Consider the following 17,571-nt stretch of genomic DNA (forward strand, 5'->3'; position numbering starts at 1 on the left):
AAGAAGAGAGACAGAAAAAAGAGAAATTGTAGATACAGATGAAAGAATAAAAAGAAAAGAAAGAAAAACGCCATATCTTTGACCATTGACTGAGGACGTGTGTTAATAGTTTTTCATGGTGTTTTTCCATGGTTTCGCTGACCGATGCTGCCCAAGTACGCAAACAAAAGTTTCATAGTACGCCTCTGTAAAGTAGGGCAGGCTAAAAGTCTTGTTCACTCTTTCTTCCAATACACAATTTTTTCAGTGTGATCACTAGCGCAAGCATGGAGAAGTCACGCGATACCCCGTCGATCTCTCTAACAGCCCAGCGCACCATGTTCAAGTCAGTCATTGGCTGATAGTTGACCTTCTGTGAGTAATTCTCGAGCTTCCTCCGACATTTGTCGAGGAGATAGAGCAATTTTAGCTGAATTTGATAATTTATTGTGAAGCGTAAGTCACGTGCTGTGCTATATTATTTAGCTCGTGTGTTCTTAGCACCCTCTACTACTGATCAGATGCGTTTTCTGATAATACTCAAAAAGTGTTGCAGGGCCCCTTAAAGAACGATACTCTTACTCGCAATCACGATAAAATACCAAGAAGTGACCATCGAAGAATTCCAAAACCAATGACTGAGCCAACATTTCTTGATGAAGTGATTTCGGCAAAAATATTGGTTAGTTAGTTTTCCCGTTACAACTTACAAACCATCCAACTTTTTATAGTTGGACTGTCAGAAACGGCCAAGGGACGTTTGAATCAGCAGACACTGTGCAACTTAATATCACACTTCAAGGTAAGTTGTTCTATTCCTCTTTTCTGTTCCCCTCTATACATTTCTAATCTCTTCCCCAGTGCAGGGTAGCAAGTTGGAAATTTCTTTCTGCTTAACCGTCCTGCCTTTCACTTACCCTTTCTTTTTTATTATTTATTTATTGATTCCTCAAAGGTCCCATAGGGACAATACATGAGGGGTAGGCATGACACGGCACTTGAAAGAAGGGTAACAACATGGTAACGGCAACAGACTATGTACAGAAGTTATGGCGGCACTTCTATATAAGGGGTGCGACACAATACTAGAAAGGAGGGTTACAATATCGTAGCGACAGCAACAGAATGGGTACATTAATTATGGGGGCACTACAATGGCGTGTTTGAAACGAGATTGGTCTATGATGGTAGCAACTTTAGCAGGTAGGTAATTCCAGTCTCGGGATGTGCGTATGAAAAATTATTGTTGGAATGTATTAGTATGGGCACGTTCCGGATAGACTGCGTTGGCGTGGCTAGTACGGGAAATACGGTGGGCTAGTCGGATGTACTGATTTCTGAGTTTTCGCGAGTGGAAGAATTTGTGGTAAAGACACAGTCGAGCTATCTTGCGGCGAGATTGAAGTGAAGGAATGTTAAGGTCTGCTTTTAACGCTGAAACACTTGAATAATGAGAGTAATCAGACAAAACAAATCGAGCCGCGCGATTTTAGACAGATTCCAGGGTGTTGATCAAACAAGTTTGGTAAGGATTGAAGATAGCGTTTGCATAATCTAATTTGGGCCGCACGAAAGTTTCGTATGCAAGTAATTTTATTGAGGGAGGGGTTAGGCCAAGATTACGGCGCTGGTATCCAAGAGCACGGTTAGCTGAGTTCGTTATGTGGTTAATGTGACAAGACCAGTGACGATTTCTTTCTCGCTCTCTCTCTTTCTCTGTCTGTATGCAAGGTAAGATAACCTGGTCATGCTGGCATCGAGCATGCGCCCTAACTCGTCACGTGACACGTGCGGCAAGTCGTCACAATATTTTCAAACCCATTATTTTGTCTTTCCTGTTCTCTTATCCTGTGGCGGCTGTATTTCAGAGTATAGCTATTCCACATGCACCAAAGCTCAACGCTTCAACCATACTTGAAAAAGTAGATGAGAGTGCCGTTTCTAGGCAGAGCAAGTCACTGCATATCATCGATAATCTGCAGCAGTTTTTGAGAAGCGCAGCATCATTTTTAGTCGAGCAGTGGCGCAGTTTACAATGCTGTCAAGTGTAGGACGGAAGTCGAGTCGAGGAGCGTTTGTGGATAAGGGGGTAATACAAGTGCCACAAAAAGCAATGCAGAGTGAAAATATCATTCACGGGCGAATGTTTCATCTTCGCTATTGCGTACCCGTGACAGTGGTGGAGCGAAAAACGCCAGGAAAACGCAATTACGCTTTTTGCCTCAAGCCACAAACACCTTCTTCCCGCGTTCCTTAACTTCAACGTGGTAGCGTTTGCATTAGCACTAGAAAAGGTTACCCTATTACTGCAGAGCATACAGCTTGCGGTCTCTCTCCCCAAGTGGACGACGCTATTGTGCCTGTTGCGACGTTGTGATCATGTTGTAGTGTGTCTGCTGTGCCAGGTATTTTTTACCAACACCTATGACCACAAACGATAAATCTTTATCATGGGCGTTAGTGGTCGGGTTGGATATGTGTGAACAGCTTTCAAAGTGAATGCATTCACGTCGAATGGTGTCATATTTGCCAAAGACTGTTATGCCTTGCACGAACTCTCATATAAAAAATGCGCAATGAGCCATTGACTACATCTGTAAACATATATTTCACTGCCGTGTTGTACGAATTCCTATGGCGTACAGATCATTCATGTTCTTGTTCCCCAAAAGCGACTTACAAAGCGTTCATACGGGTCGGAAACCAGCCTCGAAAGTGCATTTTGTCAAAACCTGGAAAGGAAGGAGAGCGTCACGTTAATTTTTATACCTTGACGCACCCTTTCCTGATTTCTAAAAAAAGGACGCATCACTAGTTTAGCAGTTCTTTTTTACTTTATAAAATATTCACTACACCCATTGCCTGATTGATGGTATGTTTGTCGATCTTCGGAAATGAAAGAACATTGATGAGCCAGCTTGTCATAAAGTAGAGTTCTGTGTACTTTTCTTTTCAGAATACAATGAAACGTTACTATTCACTGATAATTACAACAGCTGTGCTATCATTCGTGTCACGCCTGTAAACCCTGGTGAGTTTGCATTTATTCCAGAAAGATCGTTGAGCGATTATGCCATAGCTTGTACAATGTATTGTACACTGTTTCTTTGGTCACTTATGAAAATTTGTCACCACCAATGATTGTAGTCTTCTCTTTATTCGACAATCAATGCATAGAATTGAGGCAGAAAAACTTAGTAAAAGCTAAATGATCTTCTCGTCATGGGATAAACAACCGTTTTATTTCTCGTCATATTATATATAAGTGACTGTACCAGTAATATATGCTGATAGAGAATGCTTAGGATGTAAAAACTGCGCAAAAATAGTCAAGGACTGATGAAGAGATAACAGAGCGCTAAACTGGCAACTAAAATTTTATTGGAAGGCACACCCACTTATATCAAGCGACTGACCTAGTCACGTGGCACACCATGGAGTTTTCCCAACTTTCACTTTTGGTGTGGTTTACCCCGCCGCTGCTTTAAAAAATTACGTCAAATATCAGCTGTTTGTTTGCAAAAGAAGTCAATTGGTAATTGTGTAAACTTAACACGAATTCACTCCTGTTTTGTCGGGTGACGCTGGTGCTAATATCACCGCACCAAGGTCGTGCGTTTTTTTGTCCAGTCCTTAGAAACGTAGCTTGCTCATCACACTATCCGCTTCATCCTTTTGATTCATAATTTAGCCATTTCATGGTTGCCAACCAGTCCGCTAAATGATGTCGATGTAAAGTCTCCAATAGTGTGAGCATGCTATCCGCTTCATCTTTTTGTTGTAATTTAACTATTTTATGGTTGCCAATCAGTTCGCAAGGTGGTGCGAACGAGTCCGCAAAATGATGTGGTTGTAAAGTCGCCAATATCATAAGCTCTAGTAGCCAAATTCCTTGTGCCGTACCCGCCAACCGATGGGGGTTATTCAACCAAAGTTATGGTACTCTCGGTGTTTTGTTCCCACTCTGCTCCTGCAACAAATACTGCCTGTCATATCGGCCGGAGGTCGTGAACGTGAAATGAGTTTGGAGAAAGTGCTGATACGTAAGAGGAGGTGAACGAACGTTTTTTAGCACTTTATAGAGTTTAGAGTAAAATAAAAAACAACGAATGTTCTTTGTGATTTACCCAAATAAAAGTTTGTTTGCGCAAATGTGTTCGATGTAAAGGGTTCATAAACAGCTCTGTCAGATTGCGCAGCAAACAAAGAAACTCTAACTACTAAGCATCTTTTCAAAGAAATCTCGCAGTACAGAAAGTACACAGGGACCTTACTAAGGGTAACTCTAATGACAACATTAACATATTTGTTATTCAGTGCAAATGCTTCACTTTTTCGCTACTGCTCTTCAGCCTACAGTATTGCACAATATGCAAGGTCTTCCATCACTCGTAGTTAGCCCAACTTGAGGCCAGTATAGATGCGCTGATGGTGTGATCTGGAATAAAAATAATGAATCTCCTGGCGCTAACGTTTTCATTCTCATCTAATGTCCTTGCCTAAGAGAGAAACAGAGGAGGAATACAGAAAAGGTACAGAGGCTGAATAGACGATTTCTAGTTTGTGTTACACAGAAGCACAGAATACTCTGAACTTGAAAGATTTTCTACGTTATACAGCCGACAAGCTCTCTGGCCACTCTTGATTTCGAAGCTTCCACCTGATATCTTTGTCGGCAAATAATTGCTTCTTTAGTGACTGGGCAAAATCTAGCAGTATATTAGTGCGTGTGTTAACACCTGTAATTTTGAAAAAGTTTGAGTGGCTGAGACGAACGAGAATGAAGATTATGGTGGCAACAAGACGAGCTGGAGGCAGATGGCACTCGTGGCGGTGGCACAAGAAGGATACAATAATGACAGAGAAGACAAATAAGAGAAGCGCATGTGAAATTCGCGGAAGACTGAAGAAGCTGGTCGAAGGAGACGCCACAACAGGGCTCTCACCGTGGAGCTCCTATTGCCTGTTCTTGGCGAAGGCCTGATGTTAACGCGCATGCCAGGTTTTGCGTACTTCATCAATGGCTTCTGCTTGGGCACGACGGAACAGTGTGCTCTCCCTGAACTTGCTTCTGCCTGTTCCTGGTCAGAACTTGGAGCCCAGGATCCGCCCTAGTGCTGCAGATACCAAACGTGGCTCCTTCTGTACCAGCGTGTGGCACGGAAACAACCAGTTTCTGATCCCCACCGCCACCTGGGACAGCGTAGGGCCGTGCGGGAGGGCTCGTGTGCCTTTCTGAGCTGATTTTCTGTACCAGCCTCTCTAAAAAGTCATTGCGTAAAAGGCCATTCATGGAGGCTCGTAAAGAAACTCTGGAAAATCCGGCAGTCTTGTTCTAATTGGACAACAGTGGCACAAAAGAGGATGAACAGTCTCTACAAAGATTCAGTATCGCATATGAGTGACTTTCACACCATTGTGGCAGCTGAATGATATGGTAAACAATTCACCGAACCACAGCTGGTACAGAATTGTAACGTCACGTCGATAACTTTTGGATGATAGTTGTACTATAGTAAGTAATCAAGGTTTTGTAATACATAATTGGAGATTTGCGGGAACTTCTGGTGGGTGTTTGGCATTATGCACTATGTGACCAAGTTATATTGCAGCGTTTACTCTTGAGGGGAGCACGAATGGCGTAAGCACCCATTGTAAGCAAACGAAGTAGAGTCGTTGGAGGGCTGTCCAACGGCGCAATGAGTAATGTATTTGATATCAGAAAGCCACTGTTGAAACTCCCACGTAAAAATAGATGGTTTAAGATTCGAAAAAGTGACCAATTTAACTGAAGCACACTTTTTTGCACGAACATTACAACGGTACTCGAATAGGTGTGAGCTCGGAGTGTTTAGTTGTTACGATGCATGGGGTCTTGAATTAGGCAACTTGCCAACAAAGGCTGTTTTCGAATTACCTATGGCCAAAATATTGACGTTTACATGCATGCAGCTAACAGACTACACATACAAAAGGTCATGTGAGGCCGGGTACAGGTGACAGCGGGGCCGTTTTATTCATCTGCGGTACTTGAATAGGATCAGGGGTTGTTTTAAGGCACCACTCCACCGATAATAGTATGGCTGAGGACAGGAATCTTCATGAAATAGAATGCTGAGAAGCCGCAGAAAACTTGGTAAACACTGCCTTCGGCTTTGTTGAAGCATTCTAGCACAGTGGTGGTCAGAGACTCTTTATACGATTCGAGTATGCGCCCGATGGTGTTGGTATCCAAGTGTGCCTCATTACTAGAAACTCATCGTTGGCGTCAGCACTATCTGTTAAATTTCTGATAACATTATTACGTCGCTCTAAAGTCACGGGGAAATCACAAAATTGAGGTCATCTGGTGACGTAATCACATAACATCATTCCTTTTGCCATGAGGTCTGACCATCGAGGCAGTGCACAACTAGGTGAGATAAAAGCTTCCAGAGCCACCGATCTTTTAACAGTGTAAAATAACTTTAGGTGCAGAAACTAACTAATCATAACTCCACCCGCACCACCTGCTCCAGTAGCTAAAGCGAGGATAAACACGTGCACCCGCATCTGTTGCTAAAAGAGAGGGATTGAAAGTGGAGAGATAACACCTGCCACCCACGGTTGGCGCTGGACGACTAACATAGCCCGAGTAAGAAATGCAGTCGCAGTATAATTCAGCAGATCGCTGTTCCTTAGGAACCAATGTTATGCAAAGAATGCGGAGATAATATGACTGTGTTGTAAATTTCTACGTAGTCATACCTTACGAAATAATGCTAAAGATATCAAAAAGTGTACCTTTTGGTCACTAAATTATCTCTTTGTTTCACTTGTGCGCGCAGACGTAGTTTAAACAGTCGCGTGTTTACTGTTGTGTAACGATGCCACCAGCATTACGGGCATTAGCAACACCAGAAATGGTAAACTGATATGTAGTGCTTGTGGCAGCGATGATGTACACCGCTTGTGTGCGCTTGTGCCATGGATACTGCTAGACAAATGAACTTTAGTGGTTGGCACTTCTGTGCAATTGCCATTAACGTTAACCCGACGTTACGGCTGTATGATAGAAGTACTATGTAGTGTTTATAACATTGCAAGCCAGCCCTGCAGCCAGAATTTGACGTTGTATGCACATTATGGTTCACTTGAAAACCAGTTTCCAGACCTGGCGTGGCTCTGTGGTATCATACTTGATTTCCACGAAGAATGCTGAAGTTGATTCCTGCTGGCGCCATCATATATATTCGATGCGTTCATTGGCTGAACGCTGCTGATGCCAGCTCTAATGGACGAAGCTCTTTAATGTCGACTTAGTTGGCATCCATTAGGCTCCATAAAACTCCAACCGAAAACGAACCCCTGCACAACAAAAAATGAAAACATGTGTGTAGAAAATACTATTTATGTGTAATCAACTATAAGACAGCACAATACATGAATACCCACGCTGTCCGTCTGTCCATACATTCATGCATTCGTTCGTCAGTCCATTCATCTGCGCGTCCAATCATTCGTCAAAGCCATGTCATGTCCACCCATCTGTGCATCCATCCATCCGTGCGTGTGCCCATACGTCCGTCCGTCAATCTTCCATCCTTTGCACTAAGCGGTGGTTTACCGTAGACATTATGTACCTTAGGATTTATAGCTTCGCCAGTCACCGTCATTCGCTTTCTGGAGATGCAGTGTTCTTTTTTAACTCACTCGAATTAAAATTGCCACTGTGTGTTCGTGCCGTTCTTTCGTTCATATGAACTGTATTTCACCTTCAGTGCATAGCACCTAACTATAATTGACCTTAACCGGACATGACGGCTGTATCGTAGGTGTCATAAGTAATGTTTATAAAATTCGATAGCCATCACTGCATCCCCTATTGATGCTTTACAAGCATTGCGTTCTATTTGAAAAGCAGTCCAGAGACCTGGCGTGGCTCTGTGGCACAATAATTTGTTGCCAAGCAGAATGCTGGGGTTGGGTACCTGCTGGGATCCTGACATTTCTTTCTTTACATTTGTAGGGTCAACGCCGCTAATGTCCGCTTTTTGCTAACGTTCACGCGTTGGCATATGTTCTTGCCATTCCTAGGTTGATGCTTGTGGCCCATACCTGCATACCAGTGGTACATACCCGCATGTGGGTATGTGCCTTTATTCGGATGACAGTGTCTGATGATGTACGCGACGAGATCGTATACCTACTTATGTCAAGACCAGTGAGTTGTATTTGTCAGATCATCTTAAACTCCTTTATTAATTTTTATTTACCCCAAGTTTTGGAGGTGACCACGTCAGCTCCGGCACATTGTTGGCTAGGTAGATACATATAATTAGATGGATGCATGGATAGACACTAAAAGTGCTTAAATTACTAAAAACTGTTTCGCATTTAAATCTTGATAAATGCTGTTGGTGAGCGATAAGCTGGAGACAAGTACAAGTCAAACCTCTGATTACAGCACGTGGTTAGTTGTAACAGGGAAACTGTCATTACGCTGCATATATTTTGTCCACTGCTTGTTCGATTAACGATGTAAGCACAATATCACACTCTTCATAAATAGTCTGTTTTAAAAATATCATCTGATCGTTCACTACAGAAAACAGATAATCCATATTGACGAGAACACGGTTTGGCACATGCTCATGTGTTGTTATTTTGGAAGCCGTAACGACAGTCTGGCATGTGTTCAGGAAATATTGCCGCAACAGAGCGCGATGCGTCAGCGGCGTAAGTTGTAAAACATCGTAGCACACAGCAGAAGCTGAGTGTGCCATGAAACTGCCGACAACGGCCAAAGCACACCTCACGAAGGCAGACCACGAAACTTCGTCATGGACTTCACCACCAACGGTGCCAAGCACTGCGTGAGAATGCCCGCCCACACCAGAGAGGGGTTTCGAAAGATTTGTCAGGAAAGAGAGGGGACGCAAATTTCATCATCCCCATCATCAGCCTGACTACGTCCAGTGCAGGGCAAAGGCCTCTCTCTTGTGCCGCCGGTCATCTCAGCCTTGAGCTTGCTGCTGCCAATTTCTAGCCGCAAACTTCTTAATCTCACCTGCCCACCTAACTTTTTGTCGCCCCATGACCCGCTTGCCTTCTCTAGGAATCCCGTCAGTTACCCTTAATGACCAGTGGCCGTCCTGCCTACGCACTACATGCCCGGTCAATGTCCACATCTTGATTTCAGCTATGACGTCCTAAAGCCCGGTTTGTTCCGTGATCTACTCCACTTTCTTCTTGTTCTTTAAGGTTACACCTGTCAATTTCCTTTCCACCGCTCACTGTATCGTCCTTAATTTTAGCTGAACCCTCTTTGAAAGCCTCCAGGCTTCTACTCCATAGCTAAGTACCGGCAAGATGCAGCTATTATAAACCACCCTATTAAGGAATAATGTCAATCTATCAGGCATGTCTTGAGAGCTCTTGCTGAATGCGCTCCACCCCATTTTATTCCTTTAGTTACTTCAACGTCATGGTTAGGTTCTATGGTTATTACCCGTCCTAAGTAGACATTATCTTTCACAACTTCAGGGGCACTAATACCTGTCTCGAAGTGCTGCTCTCTTCCAAGGTTGTTGTACATTACTTTCGTTCTCTGCAGATTATTTTACGATCTATTTTTTGCTTCCATTGTCTAATCCAGTAATCATGAGTTGTAATTCATTCCCTTAGTTACTCAGCACTGCAATGTCATCAGTGAAGCACAGATTACTAAGGTACTCTCCATTAACTCTTTTCCCTAACTCTTCCCATTCTAAGCATCTGCAAACTTCCAGCAAGCATGCGATACATAGCATTTAGGAGATTTTATTCCCTTGTATTACACCCTTCTTGATTGACATTCTGTCGCTAGCTTTAGGGAGCACTATGGTGGCAGTTGATGCTCTGTAAATTTTTTGCTGGTACGTTTATATATGGTTTGTCGACACGCTAATTCCGCAGTGTCTGCATGACTGCTGATACTTCTACTGAATCAAATGCCTTCTTGTAATTTATGAAAGCTATTTATAGTGGTTGGCTGTATTCTAAGTATTTCTCTAATACCTGATTGATAGTATGAATGTGGTCGATTGTTGAGTAGCCTGTTCGAAATCCTGCTTGTTCCTTTCGTTGATTGAATTCTAATGTTGTCTTTATTCTGTTAGCTTTGTATTACCTTTGTATAAAGCTTGTATACGACGAAGAGCAAGCTGACCGGCCTATAACTCTTCAAGTCCTTGACATCTTGTTTCTTATGTGTCACGATGATGTAAGAATTCTTCCAAAGTTCTGGTACCCTCCCTGTCAAGAGACACTCCGTAAAGAGGGTGGCTAGTTTTTCTAACACAATGTTTCCTCCTCCAGCAGATCTGATGTTACCTGATCACCAACAGCAGCTTGCCTATTTGCACTCTCTCGAAGGCTTCTTTCTAATTTCTTCTGTTATTCCTGGTGGGATGTCATCTGGGTTACATCTTAGTTCTTGCATTATCTTTGTGGTTGTCCCGGCTACTGTACACATCTCTGTAAAAGTCCTTTGCTATTTTGCCTGTCCTATACATATTGGTAGTTACATTGTATTCCTTGTCCCTTAGTGCATACATATTGGTTTGTGCCTATCTCAAGTTTTCTCTTACCACTTTGACGCTTCCTTTACTCTTTAGAGCGTGTTTAATTATCTTCATGTTATACTTTTTCTATATTGCATACCTTACGTCTATAAATCAACTTCGCAATCTCTGTCAGTTCTATCATTTCTGTGGTGTTTGAGGCTTTCATGTTCTGATGTTTTTTTTAATGAGGTTCATCGTCTCCTGCGATAGCTTGCCACTGTACTGCCTAACAACCGTACCTCCAATTTCCGCTGCGCTATCCGGAATGATACTTGTCAGATTACCATTCATCGCATCAACGATAAAGCTTGTTTTCTCAATAAGAGCCAGGTATCTGTTTTGAAGCAAAACTCGGAATACCTGTACTTTCTCTCTCAGTTCTAGCTCATTGATTGGCGTCTTGCGTATCAGTTTCTATCGTCCCTTATTCAAGTATACGCGAAGTCGAGACCTTACAATCTATGGTCACTGCATCGTACCTTTCCAAGCACTTCTTCATCCTGCGTGATGTCTGGCTGTGTATTCAATATAAAGTGTATTTTGTTCTTACATTCGCCCTTAGGGCTCCTTTATGTCCAGTACCTTCAACCAAAAACCAAGAAACCGTAAGTGGACATCGAGGAGCAAATCTTATAATCCGCCCAGTTGCATGATGACCTTCATATGTCAACACTTCCACCCCCCTCCGGTCAAGGCATACATGACGTACTATCTACTTCAAATCAAATCAAATCACTATACCGGCAGCCGTCGAGGCTAATTCCTGCTTTGCTCTTGTTAGAAATTCCACAGCTCCTGGTCCAGCAATACAGTGCTACTTTCATCAAAAATCAATTGGTCTGCCACCCTTATTACAATGGCAGTCAATGTCTGTGTGTGTGTGTGTGTGTGTGCGTGTGTGTGTGTGTGTGCGTGTGCGTGTGCGTGTGTGTGTGTGTGTGTGTGTGTGTGTGTGGGTGTGTCACAATGCCTGTAGAAGCCTGGTAGTGTGCGAGAAATTATGTGTTTGATTCATTTTATCGGTTTATACCAAGCAATAAAAGCGAAGTAAATAAGAAGTAAATTCTCGAGCATGCACGCAAATACTAAGAATAAACTTGAGCCACTAGTAAAAACTCCATAGCTTTGAGCTATACAGCATAATTACGGTGGCTGTAGTTGTCGTGCTTGAGTGACAACCTTTTTACTGAGCCCATCGCATTAATGATTGATTTGTGGGGTTTAACGTCCCAAAACCACCATATGAATATGAGGGACGCCATTGTGGAGGACTGCGGAAATTTTGATCACCTGGGTTCCTTTAACGTGCGCCCAAATCTGAACACAGGCCTACAACATTTCCGCCTCCATCGGAAATGCAGCCGCCACAGCCGGGATTCGATCGCGCGAGCTGCGGGTCAGCAGCTGAGTACCTTACCCACTAGACCACCACGGCGGGGCAGCTCATCACATTAGAGCGATCATGTAGCAGCCAGCTCACAAATGTGAACACCAACAAAAAATTGTCCTAATTTTAAAAACTGTAAAATATTTAGAGCGTTTATAGGCTAATGAAGCGATTCATGCATTATTTCCAATATAATTGAAAGATATATAGGAAATGATGAACGTTTGTAGCGTTGCTCAGAAATAGAACTGAAAACGCACAAGTGGAGATCAGAATAAAGCTACCATAGATAAATCATTGAGTTCATCGTTAAGAATTAGTAAATAAAGTGTGTCTTTATATCAGTCTACATTTGCAGCTGCAACACTACCGTTACGTTAACATATATTTAAACAACTATATCGTCAACAAGTGGCACAAAGTGTCTACACTATTCTGAAAGTTATTTTCAATGCTTCGTACACAAGAGCTTGAATACGCATGAATTCAAGCGTAGGGAAATACTGTGCAAAATATTCCAGGGAGAGCACTCTGAGTATATTGCAGGAACAATTTCAGCCACTTGACGTACAACATTTTACCTATTTCTTACATTTCAGGATCAGATTCATGGTACGAGCACCTGGTGAAAAATTCCTCAATAACAAGGAGAAAGAACAAGAATTGTACAAACTTCTTTCGCAAAAACACAACAAGCAAAGGGCGAAAAGTTTATAGGTCACGTTGTCTGCATATGCTAAATGTTGGGAAGGCCACGTACAGCCGGTGGGAGCTTCACTAGACAAAAATGACGTGCGTGGTTTTGTTGTAAAAATTAAATATGAATAAAATTTACAGGGATAATCTTCTGCAAAAGTTAAAACTCAATCTCGTGTGTCTTAGCACTACGAATGTCTGACTTGGCCTACAACTAAAGAAACTTCAGTTACACGGTTTTCAGATAACTTCTACGCTAAAGCACTAAAAAACATATGTTTTGTAGGTTACTATTACATACATCTGTTCTCAACATCCAACTGGCGTATCTTGCCTGCATTGTGACAGTGAGATCTGTGACTTTTTTGTCATGAACGGAGTGCATTCTTAAGCAGGACATAAACATTTTTCTGTGAAGTACGAGCGTGTAGTTTTCAGCAAAGTAAACGTGAAGAAGCAAGATGACGATTCTTGTTGAGTAGCAGAAAGTCGTCCTTAATATTCCTTCTTGCCAAAGTACCTGTGTGAAAACTCGTTTATCAAATTGAGGCATTCATACTAATAACTCCCAATGCTCCATCAGATAAATGGCGTAGAAGGTAGTTTCACGTTCAACACGGTGTGCAATGAATGGTCAAAGTTTTTCGTAAAATATTAAAGCCGCCTTGTGTGCTTGATCACTGTGAGTAGACAGATAAATCAGGAGATCTTCCTGGAAAAGGGTGCCTGTTGCACAGATCACGTAGCCTGGAAGTGCTTACCGATGATAATGCGGACTACAGCATGTGGGTTACAAGCCCGTTACAGCGTTTGTGGCATGGCGTAGACACTGAGCCTCTGCAGACCCTTGCATGATTGGCGTAACGGAGAACTGGCTTAGCATCGCTTCCTCTAAATCTTTAACATTGTGAATCGTCGTGAAAGGGAGTGATCCTTGCTCTGCATTCTTTACCGAAACTAAGTGGGATAGATTCAACAATAAGCTGGAAACAGTGCTTCAGGCAGGCTGGTGGCACTTCCTCTTGTTTGTTCAACCTATAGCTACTCCGTCTTATGATTCATCGGTTTCCACCTTGACTTTGGGATACTGTAACCGATAAACTGTTAAACACATCCTTTGTCACTGTCTTCGGTCTTTGCTACAGAGCCTCTCCGAAGCCACTGGCTGCTACGTTAGGTCGCGTAGTCGGCAGGCCCCTGTCAAAAAGAGGGGTGTAGCCAGAACGCGTTTCGGAAGGGGGGGGGGGGGGAGCGATTCAAGCATGCATTTTCATGCGTGCGTTGGTGTGTGTGTTTATATATACTAAAATTAAACTTCTGGTGATAGGGTTCAACGTCCCTGATCCCCCTCTTGGCAGCGCCCCCAGGTCGGAACATGTTGACGTGCCCCGTCGTCACACCCGTTATCTATTAAGGGTTCACTGAACATTTAGGGCACAACGTTTTTGCGTATCAGAGTTGCCGTCGTCAGCGCAGCTGATTGAGCGAACGCAAGAGAGTAAACGCTTCCTGCAGCAAGATTCTGTGCTTGTGTTTGCAATGCCCCGTGCCTGCTGTAGCTTCTTGTAGCAACGCGACGCATGGTTCTCCTTCATGGGCACAAGAAATTACGTTGACCTGCGAAGTTTCGGAGGAGAAAGGCGTAACGTGTTCGAAGGCGCTGTTTGTGTGTAGCTTAACAAATATCAGCTGAGGGCTAACATGACAATTGTTTCTTTGTAATAGGCGCATAGTGTAAAGATGATTAAAAACGTAGGTAATGTACCACTTGTTCACGATATGTCGTGATTTATCGGAATCGTAATCGTTCTCTCCTAGTTTCTCTGGCAGATTTCACTTTAGTAAAATAAATTTTATGGACATTTTCCACTGCTGCTCATAGAACTCCAGCTTTAATTTTATCTTATTTTGGAGACTATTCTTTCTAAATTTGTAATGAATAGTTAACAAATGTCACTTGAGCGATTACAGCGAGAACAGGACTACGTTTTTGCTATTGTATTGCCCTGAGGTCTTTTTTGTAGTTTTTTTTTGTAAATAGTCTAACACACGTGTGTTCACCGCCTTGTGTAACTACGCCCGAATGTCGGGGAGCTTCCTAAATAAGCCCGGTGAACTTTCCAGTAGTTCTAAACGTCCCCGTTGACTGACCACATATATTGGCCTTTGAATAAATGATGTTGTAGTAACAACTTCAAAGTTTGTTGTTGCAGTTTATTCTATAGGATGACATACACTCAATTAAAACAAATGAAGAAGCCATTTTTGCGTTTGTAAGATATCACCTCCTGTACAGCTTGTTATGACAAATCTACCGCTGAAACCATCACCGTACCTGCGAAAATTTCAGAAAATGGAGACGAGACCTTCCACGTTTGAAGCTTTTGAACTCTCCTAGCAATGAGTTGTATCAGAACCTTGCTTATACTCGACTTCATTGAAGATTTTTGCATATTTATTTTTCATTTTCTATTTTTATTTATTGGTACCTCCAGGGTCCCGAGGAACATAACATGATGGGTGGTCTCAGAAGTAAAAATAAAAGATATAAAACCGAAAAAATACAATAAATAAATAAATAGCAGTAAGGAAATACGAAATATAAACACAAATAGCGGCAATAATTTACAAATTGCGCGTAAAGTTTACAACATTTATTTACTAAGATAACAACCATACCACTATTCCATATATTAGAATATGTCTTCAGTAGGACAACGGAAGCGAACTGCATCACAAGTGAGTGCAACATCTCTTTGGCGGCCATTGCAGTCTCGGGTAGTTTGGATAAAAAACGACTGAAGTTGAGATTCAATCAGCTAATTTGAGATTTCGAACTTTCATTGTGTAATTTGTTCAGTTCGTTTCCGTATAGAGAACCAGGTACTCCTTTTCTATAACTCTTCTTCCCTTTCCCCAGTGTAGGATCACCTACCGAGCTCAGTGCCTGCCTCTTTTATTCTTATTTTCTCCCTTTCTATGAAGTAACTATATGAAAATAGCTGTAACGTAGCTGTGTCACTCTATATGATTTTTCTACTCAGAAATAAATCTAATGATCACACCTAGGTTGGGGGCCAAGGTTACACTCTGTAATGAACCGAGGTTACAGCCTGCATAAAGTTATACTATCATGAGCCAGACTTCAAGTGAGACATAAGGAGTAACCGTTTTCTAGACACGCATGACATTACTGTGTTCTAGTGAAAAGCACCGTACTCTCCGCTGGCAATTTCTACATCTATGCACTTTCTGCGCCGCACCCCCCCCCCCCATTTTTACATGTAGTTGCACATCCAATCTGTTTTTGAAGGAAAGGATGCTAGTAGTTTCAGATTTCAGAGACGGCGGTGGCAGTGACGTACTTGAAAAGCCAGGTGCCGGCAAATATGCAGAAGTTAAGCACTCAATGGTGCGTTTTATGTGAATATTTGTGCACTCCGTTGTCTAATTTGGTACTACCTCAATCGTAGGCTTGCCAGCGATCATCTGTTCTTGGTAAGGCGGTATATTTTATCAAGGTCAAAACATGTCATTTCAAGCTGCCGTATTTATTGTTGCCTACGTATGAATACATGGCTGTTTCAATGCCTGTAGCAAGAGAAGTGTTTTCCTGGTAGTCACGTGAATGAAGATTAAATTACCCATATGTAAAAAGGAAACCACAGGGAGCATTGCACGATGGGACAGAAAGAAGTAATACGTATTCATATACGGATAGATAGATATATGTTCAGTTACACTTAAGAGTACGCTAAACTGGGCTACAATTCAGGAGGAATTAGAGAAACCCATGTATTCTGTGATGCTCAGGAACACGTTAAGGAACACCAGGTGGTCAGAAAACTTGCGGAGCCTATACGACGTCTCACATAATAATTTCGTAGTTTTTGGAGGTAAAACTCAGAAAAAAACTCAACAAAGCTTAGCTAGTTAACGCCAATTCCTTAAGTTACAGCGCGAAAAAAAGAGCGAGGCAAAAGCCAAGGCACATAAACGATGAGACATGGCCTTGGCTGTAAGTTGCAATTTTTATTCAAAAAACGTCTTCGCATTGAAAAGTCATACTTCCGCGCCTGACCATGCTAACCTTGACATTACACGCTTACAAAGTCGAATACCAAATGGTGAGTCAATTCTTTAGCTATTTTTTTAACGAATGGTAGTCGGTGGGTTTATGTCCCTGTTTTTTCAATGCACAATGCTTCAAGGATCTCCCAAAATAAAGTGACCTTCGGCCTCATCATAACAGTGGCTTTGCCCAAAAGGGGATGACATGAGCTGTCCCAGCAGTTTATACAGTGCGCTGTCATATAAGAACTAAGAGCCCTGTCAGACTGCCCAGTTTGTTTAGATGCTTTCAAGTTTTGAGTTCACTCAACCTTTCGCTTGAAGCCGCAGCTGGTCTCTCGTATGTACAGGCGTAATCGCACTAGTATAGAGTGCCCAGCCGGCAGCTTCAGCTGCCGTTGTCCTGTAGAAATATGCCATGACCGACGCCGTAATGATACCTAAAAGAGTCACACTGCAAGCTAAGGTTCTTGTTTCATATTTCAAGCATGAGTGGAAGTTTCTCATTAGTGTGTTGTAGCTTGAGCTGCGTAAAATAACAGCATCCACACCGATGCGCTTCAAATTTTCAGACAAGTTTAAGTACGTCTGTAAAACCCCGAGCAAAAGTATACCGACCACAAAAGCGCAAGCTAAAACCGCTGCCTACACGGTCTAGTCAGGAGCCAGCTGCTAATGAGAGCATCATTTTGACAAAATAGCTGTGGACAACGTGGCCCTCGGCAGCAGACGGCCCGCCACTACACGACGCAGACGTATTTGTATATGAACTGCAATGGTACGTATACTTTTGCTCAGGGGTGTACATTCATATCCAAGAGATAGGTATAGTTGACGGCCCTCCAATGATGA

General features: G+C 42.5%; 1 protein-coding gene across 6 annotated transcripts in view; it reads left to right on the plus strand.

The window, feature by feature from the left end:
• Positions 1–12,819, plus strand: part of LOC142765437 (uncharacterized) — a 64,607-nt gene extending 51,788 nt beyond the window's left edge. For 4 of the 6 annotated variants that reach the window (XR_012884252.1, XM_075866464.1, XM_075866462.1 and 1 more), the window contains 3 exons: positions 711–781; positions 2,936–3,010; positions 12,552–12,819. Coding sequence is in view for 3 of the 6 variants with exons in the window: in XM_075866462.1 (XP_075722577.1) it covers positions 711–781; positions 2,936–3,010; positions 12,552–12,733 (328 nt within the window). In the remaining 3 variants the exon portion in view is untranslated. Of the gene's footprint in view, positions 1–710; positions 782–2,935; positions 3,011–8,055; positions 8,183–12,551 lie in introns of all 6 variants that reach the window. The other 2 variants (XR_012884250.1, XR_012884251.1) reach the window with 1 other exon arrangement.
• Positions 12,820–17,571: the final 4,752 nt, after the last annotated feature.

The sequence above is a fragment of the Rhipicephalus microplus genome, chromosome 6, assembly GCF_043290135.1.
Source record: "Rhipicephalus microplus isolate Deutch F79 chromosome 6, USDA_Rmic, whole genome shotgun sequence".
Classification (NCBI taxonomy): domain Eukaryota; kingdom Metazoa; phylum Arthropoda; class Arachnida; order Ixodida; family Ixodidae; genus Rhipicephalus; species Rhipicephalus microplus.